We start from the raw sequence: 15057 nt of genomic DNA, 5'->3' as shown, positions 1-15057 counted from the left end.
GTTTAGCTGGTGGTCGTGGGCTATCGTTTCTCTGAGAGAGATAATAGAAGAACGGCAGACACCGGTGCTCGCGAAAAAAAAAATTAAGAGAAAATATTCAAATGGAATAAGTAAAGAGAGAAAAATAAAGAAAAGAAGGAAAAAACGGAAAGAAAGGGCAAAAAGACACTAAGCAACCAATCTAAGTGTTGTTGCCTATAGCTTGAAACTTAGCATAGCGAATATATTACAAAGCTCCCTTTGAAACGTTAATGCCTGTTGGTTCTGTCTCGTTCGGAAAGACTTCTCCGATGCATGAGACAGGCAGCTGAGACTGCGAACTGTTTGGTGGACCTCCCTCCAGACGCGACTTGTGAATTCGCGGTAAGCGCTGAAAGTTTTTTCATTTTCTAATTTTCTCTTTTTTTGCACACTTTTAAGTGCTGTTCAATTCCGCCAAAAACATATCGTGACTAGCCAGGATTATCTAGCCGCGCTCATGGCCGCTTGCATACGGGAGACTCCAAAACCACTATGTTAGAACCATTGAGAAATACTATGCCGTGCCACCGGCCGCGATCATCAAAATCCGTGTACCGCGGATAATTCAAGCATGTTCTCAGGCATTTGAGATATACTAAATGGACTTAAACTGACCCTACCGACATGCCTCGCGCTGACTTTCTAATGAGAGCCTCTCCTCCCCCCCCCCCCGCCCTGAAAAAAAAAGACATTGCAGCGCTAAAGGAAGAGGTAAAGTGATGAGAAGGTTTGCAGTAGCACACAAACAATAAGAAATGAAGAACGTAACGTCAAAAGTTGCAAAGTTCACATACAGATTTTCATCAAGTAAAAAGAAAGTTGTAGTTCGCGCCCAGTTATTTCTTCTACATTTGCACTTATATTCGCTTTCGCGGGTTTTCGTTTGTGCTCCTGTAGACTACGAACATGTATTCGCAACTGTGAATGGTCGTCGGTACGCCTGTAGGGTTTGCCTAGCCGAGTTCACGGTTATCTGGGCACGTGCGATTCCGGAACTACGAGGCCAGAACCATTTAAAAATCTACTACGGATAAATCAAAAGTTTTTAGGCATGTAGGGCCCTCTGGTCTGTACTTGTTGGCGATAGCCTCGCCGCCTATGGAATTATCTGACTGAGTGATGTCGAATGCTCGGTTGTCATAGTCGGAAGTTCGAATCCCTCTATAAGTTTTTTTTTTTTACGATGGGGAGCTTGAAATTCCCCTCCACCAGTGCACAACATCTGCAGGCTTGGAGTGACGCCTGTCACCGGCAAAATAATCCCGGTACAACAAAATTAGGAAGGCCCGCTAAGCTTCAACAAGACACTCCCTCACCAGAACAGGAATTGGCTTCCCTGGTGCTGTATTCAGCCACTCCCTCCCCATACGACTCACTCAATTACCCAATGGCCCTCAGTCCTCAGCAGCTGCGGAGCACTTGACCAAGGGAGAGGTCAGACCTGTAACGCAGCAGAGGGTGCTAAGAATCTCTGGATCCGGACAGGCCGGCAATGGAAACTGAGCCTTACAACGTTTAACACCCGAACCCTCTCGAGTGAGGCTAGCTTATTAGGACTCTTTGAGGAACTATCAGAAATTGTTTGGGATATCTTCGGCCTTAGTGAGATTAGAAAAACTAGTGAATACATTGCTGAACAACGGACATGTCCTATGCTATAGAGGTCTCCTAGATAAGAAGCAATACTGGGTAGGACTCCTAATCCATAATGACATTGACATAACCACATTGACGAATTCTACAGCATTAATGAGATTGCAGCCGTAGTCGTAATGAAACTTAATAAGAGGTATATATTGAAGGTAGTACAAGCCTACGCTCCAACATCCAGACACGATGATGAGGAAGTAGATAAGTTTGATGAAGATGTTGAAAGCGCGATGAGAAAAGTGCGAACTCAGTATACTGTAGTAATGGGCGACTTCAATGCAAAATTGGGGAAAAAGCAGGGTGGTTAACAAGCAGGGTGGTGAACAAGCAGGGTGGTGAACAAGCAATTGGCAACTACGGCGTCGATTCTAGGAACTCTAGAAGAGAGATGCTGGTAGAATTCCCAGAAAGGAATAAGCTTTGTATAATGAACACCTTTTTCTGGAAGCGTAGAAACAGAAAGTGGACCGGAAAATGCCCTAATGGTGAAACAAGAAATGAAATTGACTTCATACTTTCTGCTGATCCCAGCATAGTGCAGGATGTAGAAGTGATAGGTAGGGTAAAATGCAGTGATCATAGGTTAGTGAGGGCTAGGATTTACCTCAATTTGAAGAGAGAAAGAGCAAAATTGGTCAAGAAGAAACAGGGCAACCTAGAGGCAGTAAGGGTAAAAGCAGACAAATTTATGCTGGTACATGCAAACAAATATGCAGCCTTAAAACAGAGCGATGATGATGACATGGAGCTAATGAATGAAACCGTAACTAGGCTCGCTTCAGAGGCAGCAATTGAAGTGGGAGTCAAGGCATCAAGGCAACCAGTAGGCAAGCTCTCCCAAGTAAGAAAAGACCTAATAAAGAAACGACAAAGAATGAAAGTGTTCAACTCAACAGATAAGATAGAATTCGTGGAACTGTCAAAACTGATCAACAAGGCGAAAATAAGTAATATTCGAAGCTATAACGTGACAAAGACTGAAGAAGCCGTAAAATATGGACGCAGCCTGAAATCAGTGAGAACGAAACTTGTCATAGGACAAACGAATATGTATTCACTGAAAGATAAGCAGGGTAATATCATCAGCAATCTCGAAGATATAGTAAAAGAAGCGGAAGTATTCTATACTGACCTGTACAATACCCAGGGGAGTCAGAATACCTCCATTAGAAACAGTAGTGAACAGTATACAGAAACTCCTCCTATAACTAGCGATGAGGTCAGAAGTACCTTGCAAGACATGAAACGAGGAAGAGCGGCAGGAGAAGATGGAATGACAGTCGATTTAATCAAAGATGGAGGAGAAATAATGCTTGGAAAACTGGCAGCTCTTTATACGAAGTGTCTATCCACTGCAAGGGTCTCAGGAAACTGGAAGAATGCAAACATCATACTAATCCGTAAAAAGGAAGACGTTAAAGAATTGCAAAATTACAGGCCCATTAGCTTACACCCAGTATTATATAAAATATTTACCAAATAATCTCCAATAGCGAAAGGGAAACACTGGGCTTTAGTCAACCGAGGGTACAGGCTGGCTTCAGGAAAGGATACTCTACGATGGATCACATCCATGTCATTAATCAGGTTATCGAGAAATCCGCAGAGTGCAATAAGCCTCTCTATATGGCTTTCATAGATTACGAAAAGGCATTTGATTCAGTAGAGATACCAGCAGTCATAGAGGCATTGCGTAATCAAGAAGTACAGAACGCTCACGTAAATACCTTGGAAAATGTCTACAGAGGTTCTGCAGCTACCTTAATTCTACACAAGAAAAGCAGGAAGATACTTATAAAGAAAGGGGTCATACAGGGAGACAAAATCTCTCCAATGCCATTCACTGCGTGCTTGGAAGGAGTATTCAAGTTATTAGACTTGGAAGGCTTACGATTAAGGCTCGACGGCGACTATCGCAGCAACGGTCGGTTCCCCGATGACATTGTTCTATTCAGTAACAATACAGACGAGTTACAACAAATGATTGAGGACCTTAACAGGGAGAGTGTAAGAGTGGGGTTGAAGATTAATATGCAGAAGACAAAGGTAATGATGAATAGCCGGGCAAAGAAACAGGAGTTCAGGATCGCCAGTCAGCCTCTAGAGTCTGTGAAGGAGTACGTTTACCTAGGTCAATTGATCACAGGGAACCCTGATCGTGAGAAGGGAATTGATTAAAGAATAAAAATGGGTTGGATCGCATACGGCAGACATTGTCAGCTCCTGACTGGAAGCTTACCATTATCATTGAAAAGGAAGTGGTACAATCAGTGCATTTTACTAGTGGGACATATGGGGCAGAGACTGAGAGACTTACAAAGAAGCTTGAGAACAAGTTAAGGACCGTGCAAAAAGCGATGGAGCGAAGATTGCAAGGCATAACGTTAGGAGACAGAAAGAGAGCGGTTTAAATCAGAGAGCAAAAGGGTAAAGATAATATTCTAATTCACATCAAGAGAAAAAAATGAAGTTGTGTAGGTCATGTAATGCGCCGGTTAGGTAACCGTTGGACCATTAGGGTTACAGAATGGGTACCAAAAGTAGGGAAACGCAGTCGAGGACGGCAGAAGACTAGGTGGAGCGATGAAATTAGGAATTTCGCTGGCGATAGTTGGAATCGGTTGGCGCAGGACAGGAGCAATTGGACATCGCAGGGAGAGGCCTTCGTACTACACTGGAGATAAAAGAGCCTGATGATGATGATCATGATGGTGGCAATGTCTTGAACTTATGTATAAGGTCTGATTCTCTGTATTTTTTTTCTGTTTAACGGGAAGTTTAACTCTACATCTTCACAATCAAATTATACGGAAGCGAGTGGAAAGCTTGGGTTATGTCTAGGAAGAGCATGTAGACGGAGTGCATGTTTTGTCTTGAAAATTTGACCGATTTGAAATTCTAACGCTGAGAGAAGGTCTGCAATGCTGTCCAGAGCGGAACGGCGGTGACGAAAGGCACTCATGAGATCACGGAAAGAATTCAGCTTCTATAGCCTGGGAACTAGTCGAAATAGGACTATTCGCTTTATTAACTTGATGACATTTGAAGTTTGTGATATTGGCCGGTAAGACTTGAGGTGTTTTGCGGGGCCCCAGGGCTTTAAAATCAGTATTACAAAGGACGATTTCCATTCAGCACGGATTACACTGGTTCTCCATACTTCGTTATAGTCGTACAATATACGGTCATGAAAACTCACATCAATGTTACGCAGTATCAATGTACGTCACACTGTCTTCACCTGGGGCAGTGCGGCGTTCGGAGAGGCTGAGCGCGTGTCAAAGCTCCTCAAGAGTAAAATCTGCGTCGTCCATCTGCAGGCAGGAGCATAGGAAGCAGTTATGGTACTCTGACTTGTAAAAGGAAAGAAGGACGCCATTTGTGGTGTCACTGGGTATAGGAGAGGCGAAAAGGTCTCCAAATGTCTCCGCTAAATCTTTTGGCGACTGGCCATTCGCTATGCACAATGCAGCCATAGAATACTCGCAGCTTTCGCTTGCAGTAGGCGCCATACACTTCCAAAACCACTTCGAGTATGCCGCGAAATACATATGGCTACCCAGCTCTTGCGACGATGCTGTTTTGTATGCCGCCGTACGGCTGCATTAGTGCGGTTATAGAGAGTCCAGTCAGTGCATCGTTTAGAGCACTGCGCCTGCCTATATGCGCGGCGTCGACGTGCGGGGGGCCGCAAAAGCTTAAGATCGAGGTTTGGTTTCCCGATACTTCTTCGTCGTCGTACTGTAGCTTGTCGTAAACACTCACTCATTCGTTTGAACAGACTGCCTTGAGATGGTGTTCCTGAGATGAGCTGATGGAACTTCTCTCAGTTTGTACGGTCTGGCGGCCTTGCTGTATGTGTTGGTGTTAATCAAATAGGTAGGTGTTCTGAGCCTCACGGGTCAGCTTCGCAAAACCTAGCCAAACACACATCTGTCGTTGATATCACAAGGTCTATTGAGGAATGCTCCTTTCCTCTGATTATAGATGTAGGTGAATCATCATTCAGTATTTGCACATAATTCTTAATAATAACGCGTTGATCTCTGCCCCACGACTGTCTTGGAGACGGGAACACTATCGCGGATGGCGGGCAGTAAAATCTCCGCATAACACAAAATGATGCACCACACCGAGGGACTAAGCACTCAAGTGGTGAGGTATCTGAAGAACGTGCATGCCAGTTGTGTATGCTTACCACCGTCGTAGTCACACCCATGAGACTTACAGCAGCATCCAGCTGTACACTCAAACTCTTCGTCACAGATGTCGTCCGTGTCGAGCACCATGAAATACAAGTCAGCGCGTACGTATACTGACGGTTTTGAAGCATTGCACATATGCGCCGCGACCACACATTGAAAAGAGCCACAGGCTGGTTCCGCGCATCGAGTGTTACTGTGGACACCCACGAAGTCTTGCAGTCGATATTCGTCTTTTCTTATGTAAGTTTCCTGAAGTGCTATAACATGGTATGCAAGGCCGAACTGGTATGCAAGGCCGAACAGAATAGTGTACAATTCCAGCCTTTATATAACTATCCAGCTTTTCACAGGCAAACAATATCTTCGTACACTTTGACGAGCCCAGCCTCCAAACGCTAATTATTTTGCATGGTGGCTTGCAGACGATCACGCTCTTAAAAACGTTGTCTTTGAGTTCCAAGTCCACATCAGATACGACACCTGATATATGCGCACCCTGGGGTATGTAAGGCCGCGTGTGGACACCACAGATTTCAGACAAACCAAGCAATGTTTGCACCAGCTTATCATCTGTTGTGTCAACGGCAATGACGTTTTTCCTGGGGGTTCACGGGAACCTCTTGGATTACTGCAGGGGCAAGTTTGAAGAAATCATTAAGTTTCTGTCGGGAGATAGCATCGAGGCCTACCATCGCGTCGACGGGCATGAAAGCTACTGTCGTAGTCACGATGTTGCTGTATACGATAGTCGCTTCGCTTGAGGACGATACCAGAGACGTCCGTCTTGAACCGCGCTGCTGCGGGTATGAAGGCATCCGAATCTTCCGATCTTGAGTCACAAAGCTCATAGAATGGGTATATGACGCACTGCAACATAGTATGTTTTATCGACCTTTACCTTTGGGCACACACACAAAAGAGGCATTTTGTTTATGATGAGAATAATCTGAAACTGAAATTAAATACAGATGGTTTCGCGATACAGGCATGTACGTATGGTAAAGCGAAACCGAAGAAAGAATAGCTGCAACGCTTATGGTTGAAAGTAATTTTCTGTGCTCATTTCTTGCTGACGCGATCTGCGGTAGATCAGGAGCTATGGTGTTACGATGAGCACGAAGCCGAGGGATGTATTCCCAGCTGCGACAGTGGCATTCGGAGAGGCGAAGAATGTGAAGAAAAAAACATGTTGTAAGGTTTAGCGGCGAACGCTAAAATATCCTAGGTTTAGCTACTACCATTCCACTACGGCAGCCATCATGGACAGCCGTGTATCCGCAGGACCTAAAACCTTGTCAATTCAATTCTCTCCGGGCAGACATCTAGGCTATATATGTATAATTTGTTTATAGCCGTTCACTGTAGCAACATTTTTGGCGCTTGTGTATTCATAACCAAAAGTATGTCTGTGCAAAATTGTAACTATACGGCGATGCTTCTCATCGGCCGGCTGCCTAAGTAGTTGGCTGACACTCTGAATAACGAAACAAGAGACGTGGTGAAGTACCGTGCCACCATTTTCTCTTTGTGCACACGAGGTTTTGGACCCTCCCCGTGGAACCACTGGAAATTCGGCGTTGTTGTTTGCCGGAGATCGCGGCCGATTTCCGCAATGAGGATGCGTATGTAGCTTTGCTCACCAGTTTCGCTCGTGAACGGCAATGTGAATGAACAGCGAGCGCTGCTGTAATAAATGATAGTGTCGTGACTTTAAAATTGTAGACGCCCAGACGAACAATCTTACGGTGGCGGTATAGTTGTCGGCGTGCTGAAAACTGGCCGTATCCAAGAACGTCTTTAACGTAATCAGTGTAACGTTTAGTGTACGTTTTGGCGGGCATTAAGGGGATCAGCGCAGTTTCCAGAATTCACAATAAACGTGATGTACAGATATATAGGCATACGCCAAGGCAACTGACTTAAACGAATGAGCTACAGAAAGCAAAATTCTACAGAAAACACACGAGCGTTATCCAAATGCAGTCCAGCATGTACTTGGATAAGAGCAACGTTCGATCGCCGCGCATCTTCGAACGCGCTATCAGAAATAAGCCTCTATCATCACTTGATTCCTAGTTTACTTATCCCCCGTTATCAATATCGTCCGGTATGACTGTAACGTCGATTATGAGTCAAGGCTCTTCTTTGGAAGATTCTGACTGAAGTTCCAGCGTGGGGACTATTGAGGTCATGCGCAGCCATGCCGAAGACAAGTCACGTACAAACCGACGCAGCATGGTAACAAAAGTTGGTAAGGTGCTTCGAATTTTTGACAGACTTTGTCTGGAGGTTGGGGGGCATAAGAGAGGCGCGCAACTATGAGCAAGAGCATGACTTCCATTGAGCCTGTTGGTGCACATTTCAATAAAAAACGAAATAAAGCACCCAGATCTGTAAATTTAAGTTCCCTAGCGTTCGTTAATCTTAGCGCAAAGCCGTAGTTATGTTGGACGCCTTCGAGATTCGGGTACCACCTACTTCGCCAACAAATGAAGGGCTACGGCAGTTCCCCTTTAAATGAATTTTTCCTCCGTATTGTACAACTGGGACTTCGCTGCGGTAATTGTTCACAACTACAGAAAAAATAACCGTTATCGCCTATCGAGAGCGTTTCTCAAGTATCGCATTACTCGTGGGAGGAAGCCGTCGCTTTTGCGTGCGTTGGTAATGCTCTCGACTCGCTCAAGGCTAATTCAAATGTGCTCGTCGCTTTTCCCACTCTCGTGTCGCGTAGATGTTAATCTCAAACCAGCCTCGGGCACACGCGCTGCAACTGTGCTCTCCGGCGATCAGCGGGCGTGAGACTTTTACCGATGGTGCGCTGCCTAATTTCTATTCCGTGTTGATTGCTTGCTACACGTCGAGACAACGAAGCGGGGGAAGGGGGGGGAGGAGGGGTCTTTGTTTCTTTAACGTGCTCTCTTGCTCCGAGCCAAGCTGCGCCAGTGCTTTTTGATTAAAGTATCCACTTTAAACATGCCAGACGCTCATTAGTACAACGCATCTTTTAGCTTACAGATAGTTCTGTGTACATTGCCTCCAGGCAGTGAGCTGGCGCAGTTCGTTGCTATCATTTTATAACGACGAAACGCGGTCGACGTACATATTTTTTTGTTACTTTTTTTCAGAACACCAAGCTACCATGCTTAGCACTTCTATTTGCCTTACCGGCTCTGAAAGTTGTAAGAGAATTTCTGTCTCAAGCGCTCACCGACGGCGAAAAATGGAAGCAATCATTTTTTTATTTTTTCGCAACGAAACACCTATAATATGTCACTGCGGTTTGGGGAAAACCTGGATCAGATTTGTTGCCTCATCGACGTCTGTGGCATCCGGCATGCTGAGCTCGGGGTCGCAGATTTATTCACGCCTCGACGGCTGCATTAATGTTGGAGCGCAGAACGAAAACGCCCATGTGTGTAAATTTCGGTACGTGCTAAAGAATCTCAGGTAATCAAAATTAACCCCAAAACTATCCACTACGCCATAGCTTACTATTGGTGGTGAAAACTAAGTAAACAATTTAACGTCTAGCTGTACATATCCTGCTCACTGCCTGCTATGTGCTCTCATTGAGGCCATATGTAGTGCTGGAAAGGGCACTGCACTCACAAGCTGAACGCTTTTTTTCTCACATCTTTCGTTTTCTTTTAATACGGAGCAAAGCGAAAAGAAATGTTTCTGCTTGTGCTGCTTCTGCAGCGTGGCGTATCAACTGAGTTCGTGCTCTATAGGACTCTGACGACTTTTTCTGCATGAAATGGAAATCGGGGTACCTAAAACAGGCGGTTATTTCTCACACTGAGGCTCGCGGTATTCCAATATTATGCTCTATCAAACACACAACGTCTGTTAAACGCAACACAAATTTTTGGCACCGAAGAAACATGAGTTGTATTTTAAAGTGGCATGCTGCTGGGCAAGATTATCCATGATCCTCAAACTATAGTTTTGATCACAAAATGCTTATTGCACAACGATGACGCGTTGGTCTGCCGTTCTGAGGGAATAACGGGAAGTGGTTTTATATCGTTGAAGAGGCAGCTTGCCTTACAGGTGGTGCATACAACTGGCGCAGCAGACCCGACTCTTTGGCGAAAGCCGACAGCGAGTCGTAGGCCACTCCACGATCCTCTACAGTGCCGACCAGTCGAATCCATTCCTAGCAACCGGCAGCCTCATCTATGCCGAAGGTGTCTCCCGCGCGCCATACTGTGGAGTATTGGGGCCCAAACGAGCCTATTCGCTGTATATATATCAAGGGATTCTACGCAGTCAGGCCAGCGCTAACACTGGCGCTCGCAGCAAGACGTTGTCCTGCCACCGCTTTCTTGTAGATCCGCTAAAAGACACGACGCCTGAAAGGCACACCTGTGTATTTTCCTTTCGCGTCTCTTGTGTTTTCGCGCACTTAGTACTTTGAACACTGAAGCGAAGAGTTAATATACGCAGAAACGTGCGCGGCATCATTTTCTTTCTTTATATGGGCGCTTCAGTGAGCATTCTGCACTATACGTCCAAATGTCGGGCTCTTATATGGGGACAAAAAGTATCCCACGACTGTGTCACCTGATGCAGATCATTGCGTGGTGGGCTAAATGCTTCTCGCGCTTTGTGCAGGAGGAGATTCAAAAGCTGGCGGCCCAGATCGAATTCATGAAGATCGTTCACATGGAGATGAACAACCGCCACCTGAAGCCCAAGCACGGGGGCTTCTTCAGCAGCAGCAGTCAGGGCAACTCCACCCAGAGTCCCGTGGTGAAGGCGATGTGCATCAAATTCGACAACACCGACTCACCTGGCTCGCGCATCTCGCCCGCCGCCGAGCTGGTCAGCGAACGAGTGTGAGACCTGTCCTTCCGACGAACTTCTGAGGCCGATATTGTTTCAATGACAGTGCTGGTTGTGTTGTGTCCTGTCTACGGTGTTCAGAAGTGACTCTGTGGCGATTTAAGCGACCACCCCAGTTTAGCAACCTTTGGGCGAGCTTGGCGACGCTCGGCACTGGCCCTATATGAGGTGGTAACGCCGTTGGCGCATTCGCCAGGTGGGCCAAACGGGAGTGTCGCAGCGGAGGCCGCGCGGGCTTTTGGAGCGAGTGCCTGGTGTCTTCATTTTGCCATCGCATACATCATGCGATGGGCACAACGTGTTTATCGTGCACTGCAATCACGAACATTTACCTGAATCCACAAACATGATGCAGTTTTCCTCAGTAGTGCACCGTCGCAAAAAAAAAAAGAAGAAAGAGATAGAGAGAGAGAGAGAGAGAGAGAGAAGGCTTACGGCCGAGAGAGCTGTGACCTGCCCGTCCGAAGGCGGCGCTAAAGCCAGCGCCTTAAACGCGTGCCAAATCTACACGGCTCTGTACTCCAGTAAATACGCTAGTGGATACCACGCGGCGCAGTAAATAAGTAGGTTGTCAACTCGGGAACGCAGATGCGAAACAGCGGTCAGCTTTGCAGTAGGCTATATATATGGCTATATGATTTGCTTAAATGCTCCAACGGTTGCTGCAACAGCGCTGTGCTCGGTTCAACGGAATGTAGAGAGATTAGTGTTCTTGAAAAGGTGCACCTGGGCATAAAAACAAGTAAAAACACATTGCTTCATTTCGTTACGTCTTCTAATGCAGTCTCACACGAGCGTGAAAATATAACATTGTGTAATTTCTTGATCTCAGTGAGGTTTCTGAGCGAGATATGGCTCACATTTGATCATCCTACTTAAATTCTTCCATCGCGGAAGCGGTCGCAATACAAGAAAAAAGACAGTTGTTCTTTATAGTGTTTACGGCATGAACCGATATCCTCGAGGCGCATTTCCAAGAGTCGAGCAGGAAATGCTAGCACGACGGTCGAAAGTGAACTGAAGTTTCCTGCTCGTCTTTTAAGAGCACTGTGTTTCGTGTGATGACTTTTAAGGGCACTTTGGTACATGAAAATTTGGTACATGAAAGATAGACCGATATTCTGGAAGGCGGCAACATTAAAAAAAAAGCATGTTTGGGACCTTCGCTTGCACTTCGTGTTTTAGGCGTGACACCTACGAACACTTTAAGTATCCGCACTGCTGATCCTGTAATGCCAGAAATGGTAAACCCATGTGGGGCATGACTGCCTTCAATAACCCTACGTATTTTTGTACGCTTAGTGTAAAAGGCCACATAGCGCAGGTTTTATGCAAAGTAAGACCCTTCACATCACCACTTCCTACCACGTCGCCAATCGTAGCTATAGCGTTCTACGACAGGCCGCCTGTTGATCGCTTTCGAGGGTGGCTTTGAAAAAAAACATACTCGCGCCTTACGCGAATGACGTAAGGCCGCGATTGCCTCGAGCACACCATGGATGGGAAGGAAGGCGATTGGGGGAAGCAACAACGTACGTGTCCGAGAAAACAGTGCCGCCAGAAGATCTTGTCCGATGATACCGCAAGATGTGCAGTCACATTTTTTGTGTTCTGTGTCACGCAGCGTACCTATACATCCACAAGCATAATCACAGGATGTGAATCTTATTTCGCAGTTTCAATGAGAAATCTGCACTTGGAGTCTAGCTGTCTGAAATGTTCCTCACTCTGTGTGCCCATTGTATACTGTTCCTTCAAGAAAGAATCCCACGTGTGAATGAGGCGAGTGACGTTGTCGATGCCTTTTCTCAGAGCCTTGCCCGGAGATGGAAGGTTGTCGTTGTTTGTTGAGTGAAAGGTGGTATTTCGTGTAGTTCTGTTGTGCCGTGCATCATCACTGCTTGTGAAAATATGGAAGCCAATGTGATGGAGACGTTGGGCGTGTTTCTGACACGGTCAGCAGAAGGCGTCCAGTGAAACTGACGTACCTAAGCTGTAGTCGTTGTAGGTCATCGATGTTCTTCTCAATACCCTATGGTTTTTTGCCACTAGCTGGTTTATTACATTTGTAATCGCTATCGTTTCCCCGTGATATACTTTTTTCTAGAGAAGCCTTCGCTCAACAAGCTATTATTCGAATTGTAAAAAAATAAGTCCCGCAGTTCAGGTATCAACGTCAAAAAAAATTAAAAAAAACGAGAGAAAGGTGGAGTTCCTTTAACTAGTTCGACGCTGACGCACCTTATAGTATACATATATATATATACATATATATATATATATATATATATATATATATATATATATATATGAAGCCAAAGACAGGTTGATATGAGATGATTTTAATCTCAACGTATCGTGAAGAAAAAAAATTTTGCAGCTATCATTTATACGTGTGTAGAACAGACTCATATATTCCTGTCGTCACCATGTATATACACGAAAAAAAGGCGAGAATCATTGTCCCACTGTTCAATGAAACCGCAGTATACGCACTGTGCAGAAAATCGGCTACTTGTCCAATAGCTGGAGTGATAGCTCTTGTCGAAGAAGCGTACAGCACATAAGCAAAGTCGAAGTTTTATAACGAACAATGTAGGTCAGTTGTGTTTTCTTACTATTAGCGTGCAATGATGACTACGTCCGTTGTAATTGCGCAACGCTTTCAAGGGACGCTACTTGCTTGATATTGTGCTGGGTAGCAGGAATAAAGTAAGCTTTAGAAATAACGCAAAGAGACTACTAAGCTTGACCAATCAGCTACGTTCCTTAGGTTTACACTAAAAGTGAAGAAGGCCTCATAAGGGACAGCGTTTCGTTGCTTGTTTTTTGTTACAGTGTGGTTTAACGGCTGTCAGCCGTGTGTACTAAATTCTGGTTGTCTTGCAACATGGCATCATTAAATTCGCAACACGCACACCTGAATTGGTCGCAGTTCGATTTTCGCTGCAGGAAAAAAGTGGTCAGTGACTATTTCTAACGGTGCCTATTCTCTCCTCGCAACCTCAATCTTCCAAATGTGCATGTACACAATCTTTCGTATTGGAAAACGGTATGAGCCTATACACATACACATCGGCTTTTCTTCAATATCGTTTGTTGGAAGTGCGTGGCTAAGCAATATATCTATACTTATACTTGGGCAGTCCATTTTAGAACTTGGTATCTTAAGTAAGGAGCGGTAGTCCGCACAAATGCATTGTTAATTGTCCATGATTTCTAGCGATTGCTTTTTTTTCTCGTCTACGCATGTGAAACGTCCTACTCTGTTCATTCTAGCATTTGTGTCTGTGTCCAAAAGCTTACCGCAAGTTGTCTATAGTCCGAGCGGTCGCTTCTCGAGTTATTTCGAGTGGAACGTTGAAATAGGGTGCGAAGGAGGCAAGGCACCTCCCGAAATACTTTGCTTGAGAAAATATTTTCTTACCTTTCGTGAAGACCCAGGCAATTCAGGCCAGCTCACATAGGTCCTGGGCTATTCTGTCAGCTCATACCCGCGGACACCTAATCACTTCCTCTCTTGGTCGTTGATTTCATAAATTAAAGAATAATAAAAAAATGGGCGATTTCGAGGGATCACCGTTCAGGCTTCGCGAAGCCCACCTACTTTTGGCCGTGCAATGTAATGCGAATGTTTGAGTGAGAAGCCTGTTATCTTTGACATGGAACAATCTCTCAACGGCGCTGTGCCGTAGAATATGCAGTGAGCAGCAGTGCAAGTGGTGAGCACTTTATTTGTCAAAATAGTCATGAACGCGCTCACTATAGGTCGTGCTGTATACTCGACTCGTAAATAGTAGGTTTCGAGGCGTACCAAGAAACAGTGTACTAGTCACATGGTGTAGAATGGCGGCACACTTGCGTACGCGCTAGAAGCAGCGCGCAGTCGATGAGGCGCCTGCCTCGTGTCCCCGATGAAAAACCCCGTCAACTTACAAGTACCTTCGAACTCCGCATTTCTGTGGGTGTGTTCTTAGTGTAAATACCAGTCTGTGACGCGTAGTTAAATATCAACGTTTCCAATAACATTGCCATTGAATGTTTCACAGCGCCGTGCGGGTTGTTGTTATAAAGTATTTTGCTGATGTTTCTTTTTCTTATTTCTCTTTCATTCTGTCTTTCTTTTTTTTACTGCTATCATTTTCCGCAGCTGAGCTTCAGGAGACCGAGACATATACTTTCTCGGTTGTAATCAGCCTGATAATTTGTCGTACCATAGGAAATCAAAAGGACAGCACACCCGATCGCTTGAATCTTCTATGAGCTGATTTGAACAGAGGATTTGCACTGCTGAATGAGACATAAATAGCTTACAGGGGCCGGATTCACG

At 45.2% G+C, this 15057-nt stretch overlaps 1 protein-coding gene across 1 annotated transcript in view; it reads left to right on the top strand.

The window, feature by feature from the left end:
* LOC142558347 (putative G-protein coupled receptor CG31760) overlaps positions 1–12961 on the top strand; it is a 230400-nt gene extending 217439 nt beyond the window's left edge. Inside the window, exon 15 of the mRNA XM_075670494.1 lies at positions 10497–12961. Coding sequence (XP_075526609.1) covers positions 10497–10724 — 228 coding nt within the window. The 3' untranslated portion in view covers positions 10725–12961. The remainder of the gene's footprint in view (positions 1–10496) is intronic.
* Positions 12962–15057: the final 2096 nt, after the last annotated feature.

Source organism: Dermacentor variabilis, chromosome 1, assembly GCF_050947875.1.
Source record: "Dermacentor variabilis isolate Ectoservices chromosome 1, ASM5094787v1, whole genome shotgun sequence".
In the NCBI taxonomy this organism is placed as follows: Eukaryota; Metazoa; Arthropoda; class Arachnida; order Ixodida; family Ixodidae; genus Dermacentor; species Dermacentor variabilis.
The sequence above is the reverse complement of the archived record's forward strand: the minus strand, read 5'-3'. Positions and strand labels throughout refer to the sequence as shown.